An 18753-nucleotide genomic window follows, 5' to 3' on the forward strand; every position below is an offset into this window, starting at 1 on the left:
CTTTCATGACATCTAGTCTTACTTAACTGACAATACCAAGCTTTTACTCTGCTAAATAGAAACACAGAGGCTAAACAGATAAAAGTAAGAACTGAACCTTATTCTGCTTTCTGCATTAAAACAAAACAAAACTAATCCTTATTACTCATGATAACCTCAAGGCCCAAATGCAAAGCTGTGGTTTCAAGTCTCAGGTAGAATTTGCTTTCTTGAAAGTTTGGAAAACCTTTTGTTTGTTTGAAAGTTGAGCACGTTTGACATAAAATAAAATAAAATTTTGGAATGGAATGAAAAATTACAAACAAGCAGTATTAACATAATCTCAAAATAAACAGCATAGTACAATCAGGCAGGAGTATATCTTTAATATATGGCTATAATATAGACATCTCAGAAAACTTTGCTCGCAAGGTCTGCTCCAATAAAGTCAGCTGGATTTTAGATACTCTGCACTCTGCATTGAAAATCAGGCCTCATATCAAGTGTACAATTAAGGATTTAAAAGCTTAAAGTTAGCATCCCATATTTAAAGCCTTGCCTCATTAGCAGCAAGTAGTACTGAACTAACAAACAGCAGGATGCAAAAGTGAACACTTGGTACCTTTTACAGAAAAAAATATGATTTACTTGATTGATCATGTCTTTGTCATAGGGAGTGAACATCACAAAAAACCACAATGAAAATCAACTACACCGATTTCAAACTCATGCCTGCAACACAAGGATTGCAGTTAGCTAGTCATCCAAATCAACTGTAACAGTGTATTTCTACTGTACAGTTGTTCAGTATAAAGTATCATTATTTTTGTTGCATTCATACCCATTAAATTTATCTGTATATCCTTTTTTAAGCAGAGGGTGAAGCTACCTCTGGTTAGTGATATGATCATTCCAAATAACTGTAAGGGACCTGAGCGCATCCCCCATCCTCTAGGTTTGGCTGCCAGGGCAACAGAGACAGCGCAGCTGAGGGCAACCCCCTTCATCTGGTGACCTTGGACAGAGTGGTTCCAAAGAGCACTGCAGGGAAGCCTCAGCAAGGGCTGACCTCCTTCCCATTGGAGCTGATTTTAAGCTGAGCCATTACTATTTCGCCCCTGCCTGAGCTACTGCTCTTGCTGCACAGACATGCCTGTGCTTGGCCATGGGCCCTGTTGATCCAGGTCAGGGCCTTGACCTGTGGACTGACTCCCCAGCTGGGCCTCGGACCTGCCTTGTGACTATGGACTTACCTGGCAATCACAGCACTGTGTCTGACCCCAGTTACCATCACCAGACCTGCTCTGCTCGCCTCACTTGGGTACCACTGCACTGGGCCCTTACTGGCAAGACCACTGCCTCTGCCTGTTGCGTTATTGCCCTCAGCTCCCAGCAACCTGCCCCTTGCAGAGAAACCAGCCCTTGTTGCTCCTGTCATTAACTTTTGCCAAAGTACTTGTTAAATTACAGCTACAAAATGAAACTGCACATACTGCAAATCCCCAGCTTACAGCTGTATACTGTAATTACACTGATACATGGATAACTTACGAGAGAGCTCATTTAGAACCAGATTCCCAGCTGGGGAAATGCAGGCTATTTCCACTGCAACTTTGATATAGCCCAAAATGCATGCTCAACGAAGGCTGTGCTCTGAGCAAAAGTCACAGTCAATCTGCTTTTGAAGTAACAGGTACTGAGCTTGCACGGGGCCTTCACAGTCCTCCAGTTCATTCTGACAATAATAAGCATTTTGCCAGTAAGGCCATGTTTCTGTGGCTGTGTAGAAGGTGACATCCTTGCTCAGTAGCCAACACAATGGCACAGATACAGCAGTGCATTCAGGAACCAGAAAATCAAGGAGACCAGAGAGGGTTATCTTCAAACACCTGCTGCAGGGATGGCAAGCCTTTTGGGTACCAAATCATTAGAAAACATTGTAGATCGCCACTAGTGCCCACCTAAATTTCTATTAGTCCACTGCTGAATTATGATGAAGACGGGACAATGAAAAAGCTGTTACTGACTTCAAAAGATCAGGCTTACTGAATTATTGGAATTAATATAAAAGACTTTGGTAGTTAATTTTCCAGATTTTGTATGTTTTTATTCACAGTGACTAAGTGACTGTTAAGTTAAATGGAGATGGGGATTTCAGCTGAATTACTCCTGATTTAATCAGGTGTTGGCTCCAAGAATGACAACCCCAGTATCTTCAGAAGGCTGGCATTTGTAATTTTTTCTTTAATCAGATCAGCAGGAAATAAAAGCAAACACAAAGCAACATCTTTTGAAGTGCTCTGAGTATCCTTATTCCTGTATTTAAATGAACCAGACACTTACTACTATACCAAGGTTGTCAGCTATAGTTGTCAGCTATGGTAAAAAAAAAAAAAAAAAATCATAGTGAAATCAAATGTTGAAAACATCTTTAACCTATGTTTTCAACTTTGCAAGATTAACACAGATCATCACAAAACTCAGTAACACACAGAAAGCTCTTAAGGGCTATTAATCAGAGCATTTACTGCATTTTCGCTCGTCCAACATAGGCAGTTAAAGTGTTTCACTCCTGTTTTTCTACATGCAGATGCATCTTTGTTCTGAAGGTAAGGAAAGATTCCAAGTTTTATTTTAGATGCTTCAGGCGGTAGTAGTCTGAGCTGAATTTATTTTGCTCCATGCTCCCTAATTCTATTTTTGCTACTGTTCCCCAGTTTTATTTCACCCATTAGTACTAAACTGAGAATGGATTAACAGAATGAAATGATGCTTTGCATGTCAAGCATTAGTAAGTTCTTGCTTTCTTCCACATACTGGGTCAAATCACTTCATAATTTCTGCAATATGAGCCCAATCCTGTTTTCAGTTAATCCAATAGATTTTTGTTGTGTGGTTGCTTTTTTCACCAACAGCTTCAGCAAATCTGGATTTGGCCCCTAAAATGCTATAATAATTTTAAGAATAATTCAGTAGGATTTTTGTGAACACAAAAATACTAAAATACTGTTCCTCTACACCTTCTACATATTCATGTGATTGAACTCAGAGTTTACCACTGTTTAACAAGTAAAACCAAAGTGAATGACTTTGTTTACCTGTTTTTGTTGAAAAAAAAATAGGAGAAAATGCACAGACTGAATATATCCATCATGTTGGGGCAAATCATGAAGTAATGAATTTGCTGGAGTTTCCTTTTTCTCGACAAGAATGGAATTAAATTCCTGGGGCGTTCTTTTGAACTGCATTTATTTGTTGCTTTGTACGTGGAAAAAAATGCAAGGATTATGTAAGACTTCAATTACATTGTTTTATATATTTAGTATATTTTGCTTTACCTGCATATCTTGACGAGTGATGAAGCCTTTGCCTTCCAGATCACAAATCTGAAAGAATTCATATGCTTTTGCCAACACAGTCAGTCCTGGGTCCTCTTCTCCAGTCCTGCTCCTCTCTGCATCTCCTGGGAACACAGGATTGGCAGAGTCTCCTTGCATTCTGTCCATTGTCACAGTCTAGTCACAGCAATATTTTGGGATGCCACTATTCCATTTACTCACAAATTCTAATCTGAAACCTGTGCATGGAAGATAAGAAAAAATCAGACCTTCTCAACGATGCGTTCCACAAACTCTTGGCAACCATCTCTTTACTTAGGCACTAAAGCCTGTAAGAAGAGAAAGCTTTCTGAATATGCTTGCCTTTAATAGGCTGGAGTAAGGACACTGTAAATGAGATGGTGAATCAGGAGGTGCAGTCTGGGAAGGGAAGACAAAACTAGCTCTGGAAAGGAATCTCAAAGCAAAATCAGCCAATTTAATGAGAAATACAGACAATCCATTAATGTGAACAACAAGAAAACACACAAAATATAGACAAAATTAAAAAAAATAATTTAAAGATATTACAAGTACTCAAGTGGTATCCTTTTGACTCTGATCATCATAATACCACATATCACAATATGTATCCAGTGCTTTGGAATACAGCATGTCCATATGGTAACTAACAAATGGAAGATGATGGATGACTGATTGAACCTGATGGATCACATTCTTTAAATTAATTAAATAAAATTTAGAGAAAGAGAATGGATTATGGAATTCTGAAACATTTATTTAGATTCAGCTTCATGAGCTAGGGCTTTGACTTTCACCCATGAAGGAGAACAACTAATTCCTATTGCATTTGGTGGCAAGACTTAATAACCTAGTCACCCTCCAAAAAAAGTCTTTGTGAAAATTTATATTACATCTCCCACATGAAAACATGTTTGGGTATGATTTTATCTTAAATTCAATCTGGGATGTCTGATGCAAATATTTTTCCCTCTCCAAACTTATTCTAAACTATACAACATACAGTACCAATACAAAAGGAACAGGCTTTCCAAAAAAACCTATGGGCTCAGAGATTTAATAATCATGCTTCACCTGACTTTTGTAATTGAGTGCCTGCATGTTCTTAACCCATTATCAAGTCAGTAAAGCAAGTTCAAAAAACATCTGTTTCACTGAGGTACTGCTCATTTGCGACAGGTTAAGAACATGTGTACAGTTACCAGGGCTCAGGTGACACACAGCAACTTGACTTCATATCTGAGTCTTGGATTTGTGTTTCTCTTTGACTGAATATGTCTATCTAAAGTATCCACAAATTTGTCTGATGATCTTTAACAGAGAAAACTATGCTGAGAAGCTCTTTATACATGGGAACAAAGCCTTATTCTGACTCAACATGACTGACACCATCTGGAATCATTCCACAGAGGCCAGCAAGAATTATTCAAACCTGGGAAGTATGCTGTCTTATGAGCACAGACCTGTGCCTTGCATGGAAATGGAAGGCAGAGTACAAGAAGACAAGAACTACAGTTTGTCTACTCAGCTTTTTACAGACAAAAGGCCAAAGATCACAAGACAGAGTAAATCAGGGCTGCAGTCTGCTTCATTCTATGCTTGAGTTCTAACTAGCCAATGTCTTATAAAATGACCTCTTAAAACACAGCATCTTCCACGAACTTCTTAGATGTACAGTTTCTCACACTTCTGGCTTGCAGTGGCTTTCCATTTAGTTCTGACCTTTTACAAAGTGATTTCTCTAATAGCTGGCCCATGCCAGATTGTTCCAAGGGGATGGCCTTTCTATGTTGCAGTAAGTACAAAAGCACTGTATACAGGATAGTGCCATTGACTTCAATCCAGCCTAAGATTTAGATGAGCAAACCACTCAAGCACTTTGAAACTCCATTTGGAGACTATCTGCAAATGTAGGTAAATTTAGTACATAATAATCTAGCTCCAAGACTCTTCCCCACGTAGGTGTGCACACAGTTTTTGGAACTATTTTTTTTTTCTTCTCTCTCTCTTGCTCTCTCTTGCAACTCTGATCATCCCAGGACTGTAGTTCACTCTCCAAAGCTTAAATAAGGGGTTTCATGACTACTGAACTCAATTGTCAAAATCCTTCCTATGGCAGACCTCTAAACTCTACCACTGCCCAAGACAGTCATCACATGATAGAGTAGAATTAAAAAAAAAAACAAAAAAACCCAGCAATACCATTCTGAGAAAAGGCAACAGATGGCCATATACAATGCCATTCTATTTTAGGAAACTTCCTCTCATAACGGGCCTTACTTCAGTTTTCACGGTACAGTCAGGGGTACTTTATAAACACAGAGATCAACTATTTGAATAAAGAAGTTGCTCCTGAGTATGCGTGCAACATACTGGCATTGCACGACATTCATTTCATTAGCGTGTGATCCCTCCAGTGGTGCTCACTGAACTCTACACCCAAAAAGTCACCATAACCTTCTCAGACCACCTGTGCTGATACACCCAAGCAGGCCCTGAAAAATGAACATTGCTAGCAAATGCCATCATTTTGAGTTCGGGGGAGCTGTGTTTCACCACGTTTGTTGAATAAATGGCAAAAGGTATAACAGTATTGCACCGAAAGGCCGTGAGTTGCAGAGGAGAAAGATTTTGCACCAAGCTGGGTAAGATTATATAACAGGACGTATAACATATGTCCCATATATGTAACATATAAAACTACCTTTTGGTAGTTGCCTTAAAGGAACCTGGAAAGACAGCAGAGGAAAAACAAAGACTGTAAGGTACACTGTGGCGAATCTATGGAGGATTTCAAGTAGGAAAGTTCTCCTTATCAGGGTTTCTTGAAACAAAAGCCTAAACAGAATGGGGAGCTTGTTACCCAGTGCTAGTGACAGAGAGGTAGTAGAATTTGGCACAGGTTTGAGCCTGGAGAAAACCAGGTCTGGGGAAATTATAGCAAAGCTTGCAGTGCCCAATAGCAGTCTTAGTATAAATAGGGGTGGTCCAACATCATCAGTTGTAAAGGTGGACTTAGGGCTCTTAGGTAGCACTGAGGGTTCTTAATTCAAAGTTACACACATGAGGACAAGGAGACGTGTCTGGGACAAGGAGACGTGTCTGAAGCCCCATTCTCTCCTGTCACAGGAAAATACGTCAGACATAAGAGGGGGCATTTGGCTATTACAGCTGTCTGAACAGCTATTCCCTTTCTCCTCTGAAAACTTCTAGCTCAGAAAGTCCGTAAACAATCATCAGCTGGGAAGTTATACTGAGGGAAAGATCACTCTGATATTGCTCTGTTTCTTAAACCCCTTCCTGAAGTTTCCAGTATTAGCCAGTCTCAGAAACAGTATATGAGCTGGATGAATCTTTACTCTTTACCTGCAAGCCAGAGTCAGCCTACAGCAGCGTTATCTGGATCAGATTCTCCTTTCATTTTGGATTTATGCAGCTAAAATTTCACGTCAGTAAATTCATTCTTGACTGATACCAGTGCAAGATGTAATCAAAATCAGACTATCAGTTTCAACTTCTCAGTGACACTAATGTTAAATCAGGTTTAAATATACCAAAATTCAGTGGGATAACTGCAGCCTAAAGATGGTCTTGACAAGACCTGACTCACACCTGTAGGGTTTTTGATATCATCAATTTTTTCTTTTTCAAACCTCAACAATTTCTTTAAAGGCCACAGCTGCAGGAATAGTCTAAGCTAATCACTATAGCAAATGCTGCTAGTTCCTGTGATTTATGCACAGTTCCTTAGACTTCCTTAAGTAAAAAAAAAAGACTATTCAAATAACAGTCAATTGCATGTGAAAGAAGAGAAGTATGAAGACAGATTAAAAAATGGTGGCACTATGTACTGTTTGATAAAGTTATTTACATACAGCAAACAGCATAGATATGATTCAGAAAACGTCACCATGCTTTCTAAATACTTCTATACCACAAAATAAAATTACGTGCATCATAGGAGCCTCGCCTGTTAAAAGTTCCCCCACCTTTCATACACACCATAAAACTTGCTACACAGCAAGCAGAAGTCACCTACCATCTTAAATACAGCAGGAAATTAAATTAGAGCATGCATTAATATTCTTAATCATTAGACCAGCTTCCACAGCTGGTATAGTTTGTCTTAGTTCCTAAAGTGTTCTGATACCTTGCAAATGCTGGTAATAACATGAAAGATTAAAACCGCAATTTGCCACTTTACTGGAACGGCAGCGTAATTATTCCAAGACCAGTTCTAAATAAAAGTAGTTCCATCCACTTATCGATCTGATAGAGAAAACCAACTGCTTACAATTTCAAAACTATGTTAACACCTTTAATTTCCATTCTTTTAACTACAAACATAGCACCATGTAAAAAATAGGTCATAGCATGAGCTGATGTAAAACAGCATAGCTCCAATTAACACTAACCAAGGATGTGAACTTTATGAGGTTTCTTACAGCTGATTAATCATGAGACATTTTTGGACTGGTATTCAAAAGGCAGGTCACTGCTAACATTTCAACTGACATTTTGATCCACCATGATTTTCCAGTCTGGTGTACCACAAATCACCAAACTTCAAAGTTACAAAGCAGTGCTGATCCACAGATTTCAGAAGTTATGCATTTTGACAACGTTATTCTCCCTCACTGTGATTGTTAAAAACTTATGAAGCCCTTTTACTTGTATTCCCATTTCTGAGTCTCTATATTTCAGTAAAGAATTTTTTTAGCTTATCTCTGTACCACAGTAGGTAGACACTTTTTGTCCTAAAGTTTAATTTTAAGACTTATCAACACCCATACATAAAAGAGAAAAAAAAGATTATGAAATGTTAAATGGCTCACCAAAAGAAAAAAAAAATCAAGATATGAAGACACCATTATCATCCAATGATTCAATTTACAACCTGATGCAGACTTTTGAGTTACGGTATATATTTTCTTAGGATTTTTTTTTTACTTTTCTTTTTATTTTAACTCTAATTGTAATTCAAAGGTGATTCTGGTGCTCAGTATCTCTGAAAGCCAGATGAAGAGATAAGAAAAAACTTCTATACTGTGAGGGTGGTCAAACACTGGAACAAGTTGCCCAGAGAAGTTGTGGAGTCTTCATCCTTGGAGATATTCAAAATCCAAATGTATATGGCCCTGAGCCAACCTGCTGTAGTTGACAATGCTTTGAGTGAGGAGGTTGGAATAGATAATCTCCAGAGGTCCGTTCCAACCTCAACAATTTGGAGATTCTATGATTCTGTCTGAATTTATGAATAGTTTATAAAGAAACACTTTAAAAATAAATAGTTCTCACAGACAAAGGGCAAATAAGGTTTGGGGTTTTTTTAATTTTCATTATTCCCTTTCCCAAGTTACTGAAAGCAGGTTGGTTCTCAGGGTTCTCTGAAATCAGATCACTTACTTACCTGCCTGGATAATATATATAGATTGATTAGCCCAGCTTTAGCCCCCTTTAAAAAAAGTAGCAGGTCCTTCAAGAAAGAAGACAACACCAGTGGACCTCAAAGTCATTTTAGCCATTTTTAAATGATTTTTTGAGTTCAAGATAGAAATTAAAGTTCTATATTTATAACAACTATCAGAGATACAAAGCTGTGCACTTGAAAAAATATCCATATTTTTCCTCTATTATGACTAAAACAATTACCTTTAAGCATTCATGAAAGCATTAAGTCTGACTTAACCATATATATGAACACTTAGACTTAACCAGATGAAGAATGTGACTTTCATTTCTCCAACCAAATTTGATTTTTCAAGCAAAAACATGCAAGTGTGTCCTAAAAGCCTCCTTTCTTCCCCACAGTCTGAATTCACTGACTAGGTAGGTTCTCTCATGATGCACAATCTTGTTCATCTTAGGAGACAGTGCAGCATGGATGGGGGAGTTTAACTGTGGAGGGTAGAAATCTGAGACAGGACAGAGTTCCTGTGAGGAACCACAACAGGGCAGTCAGAAAGAAATGTGCCATGAAGATAATTTTAGGGGAGCAGCTAAGGCAGCCAGGAAAGGAATCCTGCATCCACTTGCCTAAAAAGGGAAATTTTTTGAAGGATGTAGAAATCTCTTTCTTGTGAGTAAATTTGAGTTGGACATCCAAATTCTGTTTAAAAACAGACTTAATAATAAAAATTCTTCAGTCAGCCCTGATTGTAGATTTTAAAGCCAAAGGAAGGGGACCATTCTGATTGCCCTCTTCAATATTCTGCAAGACAAATGCCCAAAGCTTCATTTATACCATGATAATTCTGTAGATTTCCATAAAATCACTTCTGATTTACATTTGTATAAGAGAGAGGAGCAGAAACCAAGGAGAGAAAAGGCTTGGGAGATGAGGTTGTGGGTTATAAATACTGACACGGTAACCATATAAATGAAATTACTCATTTTCAGATGACTGGTTAAAGAAAAAAAAAACTTAAAACTAAAGAAGAAGGAAAAAAACCAGGTTATATATCAGAAGCACATTCTCCACAATGCAATTGCGAAATAGGGGAGAAAACTGAAGAGACGCTAAAAGTGACAGCAGTTATGATTCCAAAAGAGGCAAGAGAGGACGTCGTAGAGTGGTACAATGCCTTACTCCCCACTTGGCTTTGCCCCTATATGGGGCCTTCAACTCACAAATCCAAGCCCTATAAAAAAATACTGCCTCTCTTCTGTGCACGATCACGCAGGATCCCAACTCTCCAACTGCAGACCTCATCCTCATTAAGCTTTATTTTTAACATCCAAACAATTAGCTTTCACTGGGTTTGGAAGAAAATTTGTATTTCTCAGATGTCAGCTTCCCACACAGACAGAGAAGAAAGCTGTCTGTCTGGCCTCTATGGAAGCAGTAAACAAAACTGTCCATGGAGCAAAATGTAGATATCCAAAGATAACAGAGACAACAGAAGATAGCAGGCAGGTTCATTTAACCCCTATTCTGCTCTTTCTACATGGAGACACTAATGAAAAGTAACTACTGTGCAGGTAACTATAATCACAGAACCTCTCACTTCTCTTCCAGCACTATCTTCTCTCATTTTTTTGGTGCCTAAATATTAGCAGTTCTTAGGGATCATACTGAAGAAGCAGTGTGATGTTAAATGAACTTTCTAAGTGCCATTAGGCTCCCTGAGGAAAAAAACTACTGTAAGTGGTTAGAATTTAGTGGACGTGCACCTTTTCCATTTGCTTCATTGCTTCAGAGGCTTCCTTTCTAATGTATTTAAGAAGTGCCTTTGTCATGCTGGGAACCCAAATGTTCTGCTTATGTGGAGAATTAAAAAGGCACAAGAAGCATCAATAATCTTTTCTCAGTAATTCAGGAGCCCTAACCCTTTCACTTCTTGATGTAGTATTAGGCAAAAGGAAGTAAGTATGGCAGTATATCTACTTGTAGTGGAAAGTCTAACTAAGAATAATTGAACTCTATTCCAATACACCACTAGGGAAACAATCAGATGGCATGATTGTGTTGTCCAGTGGCCCAGTAAGAACAGTACTGCCACTGCTAGTAACAGATGACAGGTTTTCTGGAAATCACTGTTGCAGAATAATCATGGAATCACCAGAGCTGTGAGCACCCTGCCTGAGGCCTCTGCCTGCTTCCAGGACCCAGGCTCTCCTTCTCTCCCTTCGCCTGGTCTTACTGCCTGATTCAAGGACACTGTCTCCAAAAAGACCAGTTGTCCTTCTCTCCTGTTCCTCCCCTGCCTGCCTGTTGCAGGAACCCTGACTCTTCAGGAAACTTTTGACCTGTCAATCAATCTAGCCCTCTAACCCCTCAATAAAGCCTTACTGCATAACATGCTAGTTACTTACTCTGGGCAATGACTCTGGCTAACATTTGTGGCTGCAGCATTAGTTTTTGTAAATGTTAGCATGTAAACGGTAGTTACATTATCAATTACATAACCGTTATATCCTATTTCACCATTTCTTTGACTTCTTTCCAAAACAGAAAACATTATTTGAGAGAAGCAAAACCTACTGTTAAGAAGGAGGACCCTACAACACACAGAACGCATTCCAAGAAGAGTAAAAACAACAATCAGCTGGCTTCATCTGACTGCATGGTTTATTGTGTTTTACTGTCCCTAGCATTGCAAGTAAATGCGAATCATTAAAACACATCATTCTATTAATGAACAACATAACCTGTAATATGATGTTCTTGCAGAAATTATTACCTGTTGACAAATTATTTGCTTTGAAAACAGACCACCTCTGAATTAAAGTCCTGGAAAAAGTATAGGTAAAGTAAAATATATTCATTTAATTGTCTTATCTTTCAGGGTTTCATAATGACTTGCTGCTATATGGAGCCACTTTCAGCTAATGAAATCTGATCAACACAAACATTTGAAAAAAGGTGTAAAGTACATTTTCAGAAGAAAATTCTTGAAACATTTTCGCTCCTCCAAAAATCCTCACTAAAACTCTAACTTCTGAATGAAAACCAAAACATTTTCTCTGCACCAAAACCAACAAAAATTTGGTTTGAAATTACTTGAAATCTAATACATATTCTACTTCTAGTTTGTCAAGGAATGTTACATCTTTCAACCACTATCCATTATCCATGATTAGAAGGTTTAGTGTACTTCATTCTGTATAGCTCTACAAAAAACAACTCTGGCAGCACAATTAGAAATGTATAATTTGGGGTTCTTAATTGGATTTTAATTCACCATTATTTTCAAGTGGAAATACAACTTCCTCATTCTTTGTGAGACTGCTGTTCAAAACAGTTCTTGCAATTGTGCAGGATCCCTGACTCCATTATGCTGCACTCTATGCTAACTAACAAAAGTTCCTCAGCAAGACTGTTCAACTCTCCTGACATCCCCTCTGTAAGACTTTGCCCAGAAGAGAGAAGATGAGTCGTGAGAAAAAAGGGCTGTAGCATGTGGCTCCAGATAGGGAGAATATCTTTTGGTCGGGCTCTCTGCAGATCACAGGCCCTTCAAGGGGGACCACATCCTGGCCACAGCTCAGTAACATGGTGTCTTCCCACTGTGCAATGGTATGGCTAATCAATCATTTTTGTCCGGCAAAAAGGAGGTATCAGAGCAAGGAGTAGTCTGTGACACAATAGAGCAAACAAACATATAATAGAGGTATAGCAGAAGAAGAGCATGAGAAGGAAGTCAAATAGATATTAGACTGAGACATGGAGTACAATAAAACTGACAGTGACTAAGTGAGGCATGTGAGATAAGACTCCCAGTAAGTTAGCCTATACTTTGCTTATCTGACCCTCTGCTGATTCAACTTACTAAATGTGGGGAAGAACTACCCTAGAAAAGGCAAGAATAGCATACTATTTTCTGCTGGTTTAGTGAGCTGAATGAGCTCACCATGTCAGAGAAGTGTCAGAGCCCAAAGCCACAGCACAAGGATGGGACAGTGTGGCTGGAAGCAGAGAAGAGAGAACAGACTGGGGCTGCCACTTTCGGTAGAAGAAAGCTGTTAATACTGCTCAGCCACATTGCATGATTTCATCCTTAGTGTCTCAGTCATTAATTTTAAGGGTCACGATTAAAAATTTCTTCTTACTAAAGGGAAAAAAAGAAAGAAAAGGAAAGAGTTCATTGTGTAGTTGCTGTACAAAAGAGACATCTTTCTTGTGGTAGGGGCACAGAATGTATCACAGTGGCTTTTAATAGGCAGCTTAGCACTGGAACCCATTTGTTACATGCCCAGGTTAGAATTGCTAGCTTCATAAGCAAATGCAGACTCGCCCTTCCAAAAATTACCGGGGGGGGGGGGGAGGGTCCATTGCAGCACAGTAGACCAGTAACACTTCCTAACCACCGAGATGCCTTAACATTGCATGCTGAAATAAAATAGTCACCCACTTTAAAGGTAACAGTATTACTCATTCCATGTGGCTAGTACGACTTTCTGAAACACAAAACATGGCTTCCAGCCTATCCAGAGTTCAGGCTATCTTATCTGATGATCTTGTTCTTTGTGAAAACTACGGGCAACAAAAAGACAACAGAAACTAATATATTAATATAGATGAGGTGGAAATGTGTAAAGATTTAAATATAAAGGTAGCAGTCAGTATTGCTACACTTAGTTATGTTAGCATATTGACATTATTCAACTCCATGAAGTAATTTTAATACTACTTTTATGCCTGTACAATTTCTTCAGTTTTGATGCAAAGAAAGAGTGATTACATCACTGAAAAACAAAGCAATACTTGGGCTTAATATTTATTATACTTAAGACAGCACCATCTGCTGTTCTCTGCTGCCTTTGTATCACTGAAACTCAGCTCTCCTGCAATTAATAGAAAGATTCCTACTGACTTCAGCAAAGGGTCAAGAGCACAGCCTGACTCAGAATTATTGATATCTGACAGCAAAAGCCTTTTTCTCTGTCTTCTGCCACTTAAATGAAGATTATTATTTATCCCATAGTTTTACAGGAACAAAAGTTACTTCTATCTCCACTCTTACCAGAGAGGTTGCAAATAGGAAAACATGAGAATTTAGTGTTTTATACATATAAAATGGTTAACAAATATTGTTTGGTCATGCAAACAATTCTGTTGAGTCTTAGCAGAGCTTTACGAAATCCTCTAATACTGTCAATAGAATTGATAGAGTGTTCACTGACAAGATGCAACATGCCTATCCACCAAAAAGGTACAGGCAAGATGGCAACAAGCTTAGCATTTCTTCCACATTAGTACAGTTCACCACCTCTTTCAAAAAAAATACTACAGTATGGAAAGGGATGGAAAGTTCAAATGTATCATTAAGCCTGCATAACATATTGCCACAAGACCCCAGAATCCAGTAAGCATAAAGCTGAAATGACATGTTTAAATGTGCTTAACGCCCTGTCATTCTTGCTTGTTCTGCTGCTGACCCTTGAAAATGAGGCTAATTCTGTAAGGCCTTAATGGGTTATCCCAGGTTCTGAAAATCCGTTCTTCCTTCAGAAAAGTCTGATAATAACAGTGTTAACTGTTACTGATTTCTTATCTTCCTCACAGCTTCTCTGGATCATGGAGCAAAAATGGACAGGGACTGCACTAGCTCATTCACTCAGGCACTCAGTCACCTGTACTAAGCCTAACCCTTCCTCTTGCCACTATGCAGCAGCATTGTACAAAGTGTTTGTGGTTGCCTGCACATATCACCAATGTAAAGGTAGTCACGGACCTCAGCAAAGCTGATAGACATATGCCACCTACACTTTATTCAAGCTAAACTGAAGAAGAAATTGGGTTTTTTTATGGAATAAACTAGCTGAAAAAGCATTAAAGTTTAAGCTTTAAGCAGCACTAGAAGGCTTGCAAAAGAGTAACTTTGGAGAATAGCAGGGTTTCTCAGTGACTTGCAGAAGTCTCTGGGCTGAGTTACTGACTGACAGAAGTGTGAGCATCTGCATTTCCCAGTAGCAGGAAGTATGTGGAAAGCAAGAGAACAGTTATGAATGTGGATTTAGGAAGAAGCCAAAAGAGACATGCCTTTCTGGGCACAGGATTGGATAGAGAGTAGCCTTTGGATTTCGGATCAAGGAAGTTTCCTGTTACTGTTCATTTTTACCATACTTTAGGAAACCCTACATGTTCCAAGGCCAAGAAGCAATAATATTCACCAGAGAGCAATAATATGCTTTCACTCCCAACCTTACTCATGTCTGAACCATTCATCATCATACTTAGAGACTCTTTTTTTTCAAAGGTACTTTGGCACCTCAACTCCCATTGGGGTTCAGTGTAAATATACTTCAGGATCTGAGGCCTGATGAGCTATCTAAAAAACAAGTCATACACTCACTCAATAGAATGGTTCAAAGATTTATTTTGGAGGATTCAACACACACACATGCTCCAAAATATCACAGTTCAGTGATGCTGGACAGCCTGCTTGCTGCTCCCTTAGGAAGAGCCAATAATCGAGATGCTTCTAAGAGATACACAGTAGGGAACACTTTGAATTCTCTAATTAACTTGCAGACCTATTTCTGATAAGGTTTATCAGCCTGACTACTATTTTATATTTAATACTATGAGAAAATGCAATTGTTTAATTTGGTAATTCAGGAAGGAAAAGTGAAACATACAGAAGATGAAAAAAACAGTCACACAGAAAAAAAAATCCTTGCAATTAAGAGAGTGAATATGAGTTCACTGATCGCTTCCTGGAAGGGAGAGGCTATATCACACCTGTCTATACAATGAAAGTGTCAACAGGAGAGCAAAAAATGCTTCTTTATGGAGCATAGGAGAGATTGTGAGCTGACTTCAGAAAGCAGACCAACTTTAAGGAAGTGTTCAGTGGACTTACACCAAAGGAAAGAATAATCTGAGCTGGTACATGTATCCAACTCATTTGAGCCCCAAAGCTGCAGGTGAGCATAGCCTCCTTCTCAGTGTGCCTATCTCTCATTGTGTCTTGTATGGCACAGTGAAAAGTCCTAAAGGGAAATTACGATTTTGTCATGGTATGACATTTTTGCCTAGTTCCTTTGCTTGACTTTGGAAAAACTGGGGAAGAAAAGTTACTTTCAGCAGGTCTCTGTGAGAGCATAGAATATAGGCAATGGATCACCAGACTGACGGCCTGACATAAAACATTTGCTGCATAGACTGGAAACTCTAGGCCTGATCTGGACAGATCTATGTCTGGAGAAAGCTCCAAAGTCTTTAACTGAGTTTCAGTCAGCTTCTCCACATAGGCGTGATGCTGCTTCTGCATGGATGAGTCAGTCATGGATGGTGGAATCTACTGTTGTTACTTCAGGTTTAACTTAAACTGATTAAATCTGCCTTTTTAATAAGACAGAGAAAAAAACAAAAAACCCTAACTCCCTCCTTATATGTCAATTTAAACATTCTTACATACTTATTCTGCAAATTAGCAAACAATGGAGAGGAGATCTGGGCAGAAGAGCATATTCTTTACCCCTCCACATGGCCACCATTTACTCATCTGCAAAATCATGAGAGCATATCATTTGTCGGTGAATGAAAGCAGGAGGACAAAAAAAGAGAAATCTGTGATAAGCACCATATAAATCCTGTGGGCTGGGGAAACCACAAGAAAAGCTTGCACAGTAATGCTGTCTAGTGCATTAACTTCTGCTACTTTCCTCACAGTTCTTCTCCAGTCCACCACATGATAGGAGGAAAAGGGGGGGAAAGCGTCTCAAACAGAACCAAATATATAATCTCCTTCATTTCATCCGCAATGAATTTAAGTCTCCATAGATTAGGAGACTAATCCTCCAGATTAGAAGACCATTAACTATTATTGCCCTAAATCTCTTTTGCTACTTAATCAGTTGCCAGAAATACATCTGGTTCTTGTAGTTGAAATACTGACTTTTTTTTCCCCCATGTTAATAAGCTGTGTTTCATGTTAGTAAGCTGTATTTAGTATAGAGAAGACTGACATTTAATTTTCACTCTTTTTGGTGTAACAGTTATCTTCTTAAGTTGAATACTGAAGTCCCCAGTGAGAAGTCTGGGCACCAGATATCTGAGTGCTTAGGACATCCCACAGACAACTGATAAACTTCTACCAATATACCAGAATTCATATAACCCAGCTAAAAGGAAAAGTGAAACTAACCTGGAGACTGATGTTGAAAAACACAAAGTTGCAAAAAGAAAGTGGAAAAGTATGTTAAATTAGTCAGAGTGTGTATTTTGGATGAGAGAATCGCTAAAGATTAAAAATGCTGAATTACAGAGGGATCAGACCATTTTCCAATTGCAGCAGTACCCAAGTTTCATTATCTGCAGTCAAAATCTGTTATACTGCTCATATATATGAAGAAATATAATAATGTCTTGGCAGCAAAAAGTTCCTTTATAACTATCATTTGAAGTCATAAAAAATGTTCAATATCAAGAAAGACAGAAAACTAAATCAGTACCACAGTGGTGGCAAGCAGTGTAATACTGACATCAAATTAGTGTAAGGGAATACAAGCATCGTCTTTGTAACTATCAGTAACAGCATTGCTTTCAGCTTCAATGAGCAGTTGGTGGATCTGTCCCCACCCTGAAGTCAGTCACCATCCACAACTTCAGTCAATTACCTTTTCCATTTGCAGGAAATGTACACTGAAAACCAGCTAGACAGCTCTAAAAGTAACCAGGACAGAACTGAGTTCCTGCCCAGACACTCATTTGGCCTCAGTGTGAAGCTACATGAGGACTGTGGTAGAACCACTACAAAGAATATCAGTTACAGCACTCTTGGGCACTACCTTTATAATGTTCTTTAAGCAGAAGGAACCACGACATTTCACACTCCAGCATATTTAAATAAATTTCTGAATGCAAGCTTCTCATCCCGTTTTGCTCCAGTGTTGGTATAATTACTATTCAGAGAAGGGAAGCATAGCATAGTGGGGTCCAGGAGCAGGCTCCTGTTCTGTAACCACAGTGGCTCTAACCTGCTGCCTTCCAGTGAAAGGGTGAGTTTAGAGTTAACGAGAAGGGTCAGGGGCTACAAGTGCTGTGTGCAACACTCACAGAGGCTGAAGAAACGCTGCCTCACTACGGCTGCACCGGCAGCCGCTCGCTGAGCGACCAGCCAGGGAGACATGATCTCCCCTCCGAGCTTTTCTTAGGCACAGGAAACGCAGCGATAAAGGCTATCACTCGCGAGATGCCGGCATCTGCTAAGCCCTGCCAGGACACACCGAGCCTGCAAAGCGACGTCCTCTCGCAGACAGCCCTGCGCAGGAAGCAAAACTCGCAACAGGCGGAGCACAAAGAGCAAGGCATTGTTGAGACACCCTGGATCTGCAGGGAAAGGCGAAGCAGATACCGCGGGTGCATTTCCGCCAGCAACTCAGCTAGAAGGATCTGGCTTTGCACCGTCTTCTCCTCTCTCCTCCCCGGACTCTTCTGACCCCAACTCACCTCCCGCTGCTCCCTGCAGGTGCCCAGGCGAAGGTACAATACAGGCCTTGCTGGCTGGCCGGTCCTGCCGACCTCCCCCTGGGCGCGCCTCAGCTAATGTGGCAGTAAGAGCGGAGGAAGGTCGAAACAACTTCCTAAACTTTGCTGGGGCGCGGGTGGCATCATCCACCACGGGCGAGCCGCGCTGCGGAGGCGGGACCGCGGAGAGCCGGCCTCCTCCCTCCCGCCGCCGCCTCCCCGGCGGCGCTGAGAAGTGTCGGAGCTCGGTGCCGCGCGACGCCAAGTGCACCTGCGGGCGCCGCAGCGCGGGGTCCTGCTCGCCTCTGGCTCGGAAGGGCCGACCCGGAACAGCGACTGGGTCACGTCGGAGAGCCGGGGAACTCCACTAGGCACTGCCATCCCTGGCTGCGCCTGCAGCCAGGACGAAGTGCACGATGGCTTTCTGGGGAAAGTATGTGGACTTGTCATGTCCATGTAACCTGAATGACACAAGGCAGAGGGGTTTGAAGGAGCATG

General features: G+C 40.0%; 1 protein-coding gene across 1 annotated transcript in view; it reads right to left on the minus strand.

Moving 5' to 3' along the window:
- Positions 1-18410, minus strand: part of CRACR2A (calcium release activated channel regulator 2A) — a 57620-nt gene extending 39210 nt beyond the window's left edge. The window contains 2 exon segments of the mRNA XM_064518398.1: positions 3318-3556; positions 18238-18410. Coding sequence (XP_064374468.1) covers positions 3318-3485 — 168 coding nt within the window. The 5' untranslated portion in view covers positions 3486-3556; positions 18238-18410.
- Between the last annotated feature and the right edge of the window lie 343 nt (positions 18411-18753).

Source organism: Dromaius novaehollandiae, chromosome 1 (genome assembly GCF_036370855.1).
Source record: "Dromaius novaehollandiae isolate bDroNov1 chromosome 1, bDroNov1.hap1, whole genome shotgun sequence".
Taxonomy (NCBI): domain Eukaryota; kingdom Metazoa; phylum Chordata; class Aves; order Casuariiformes; family Dromaiidae; genus Dromaius; species Dromaius novaehollandiae.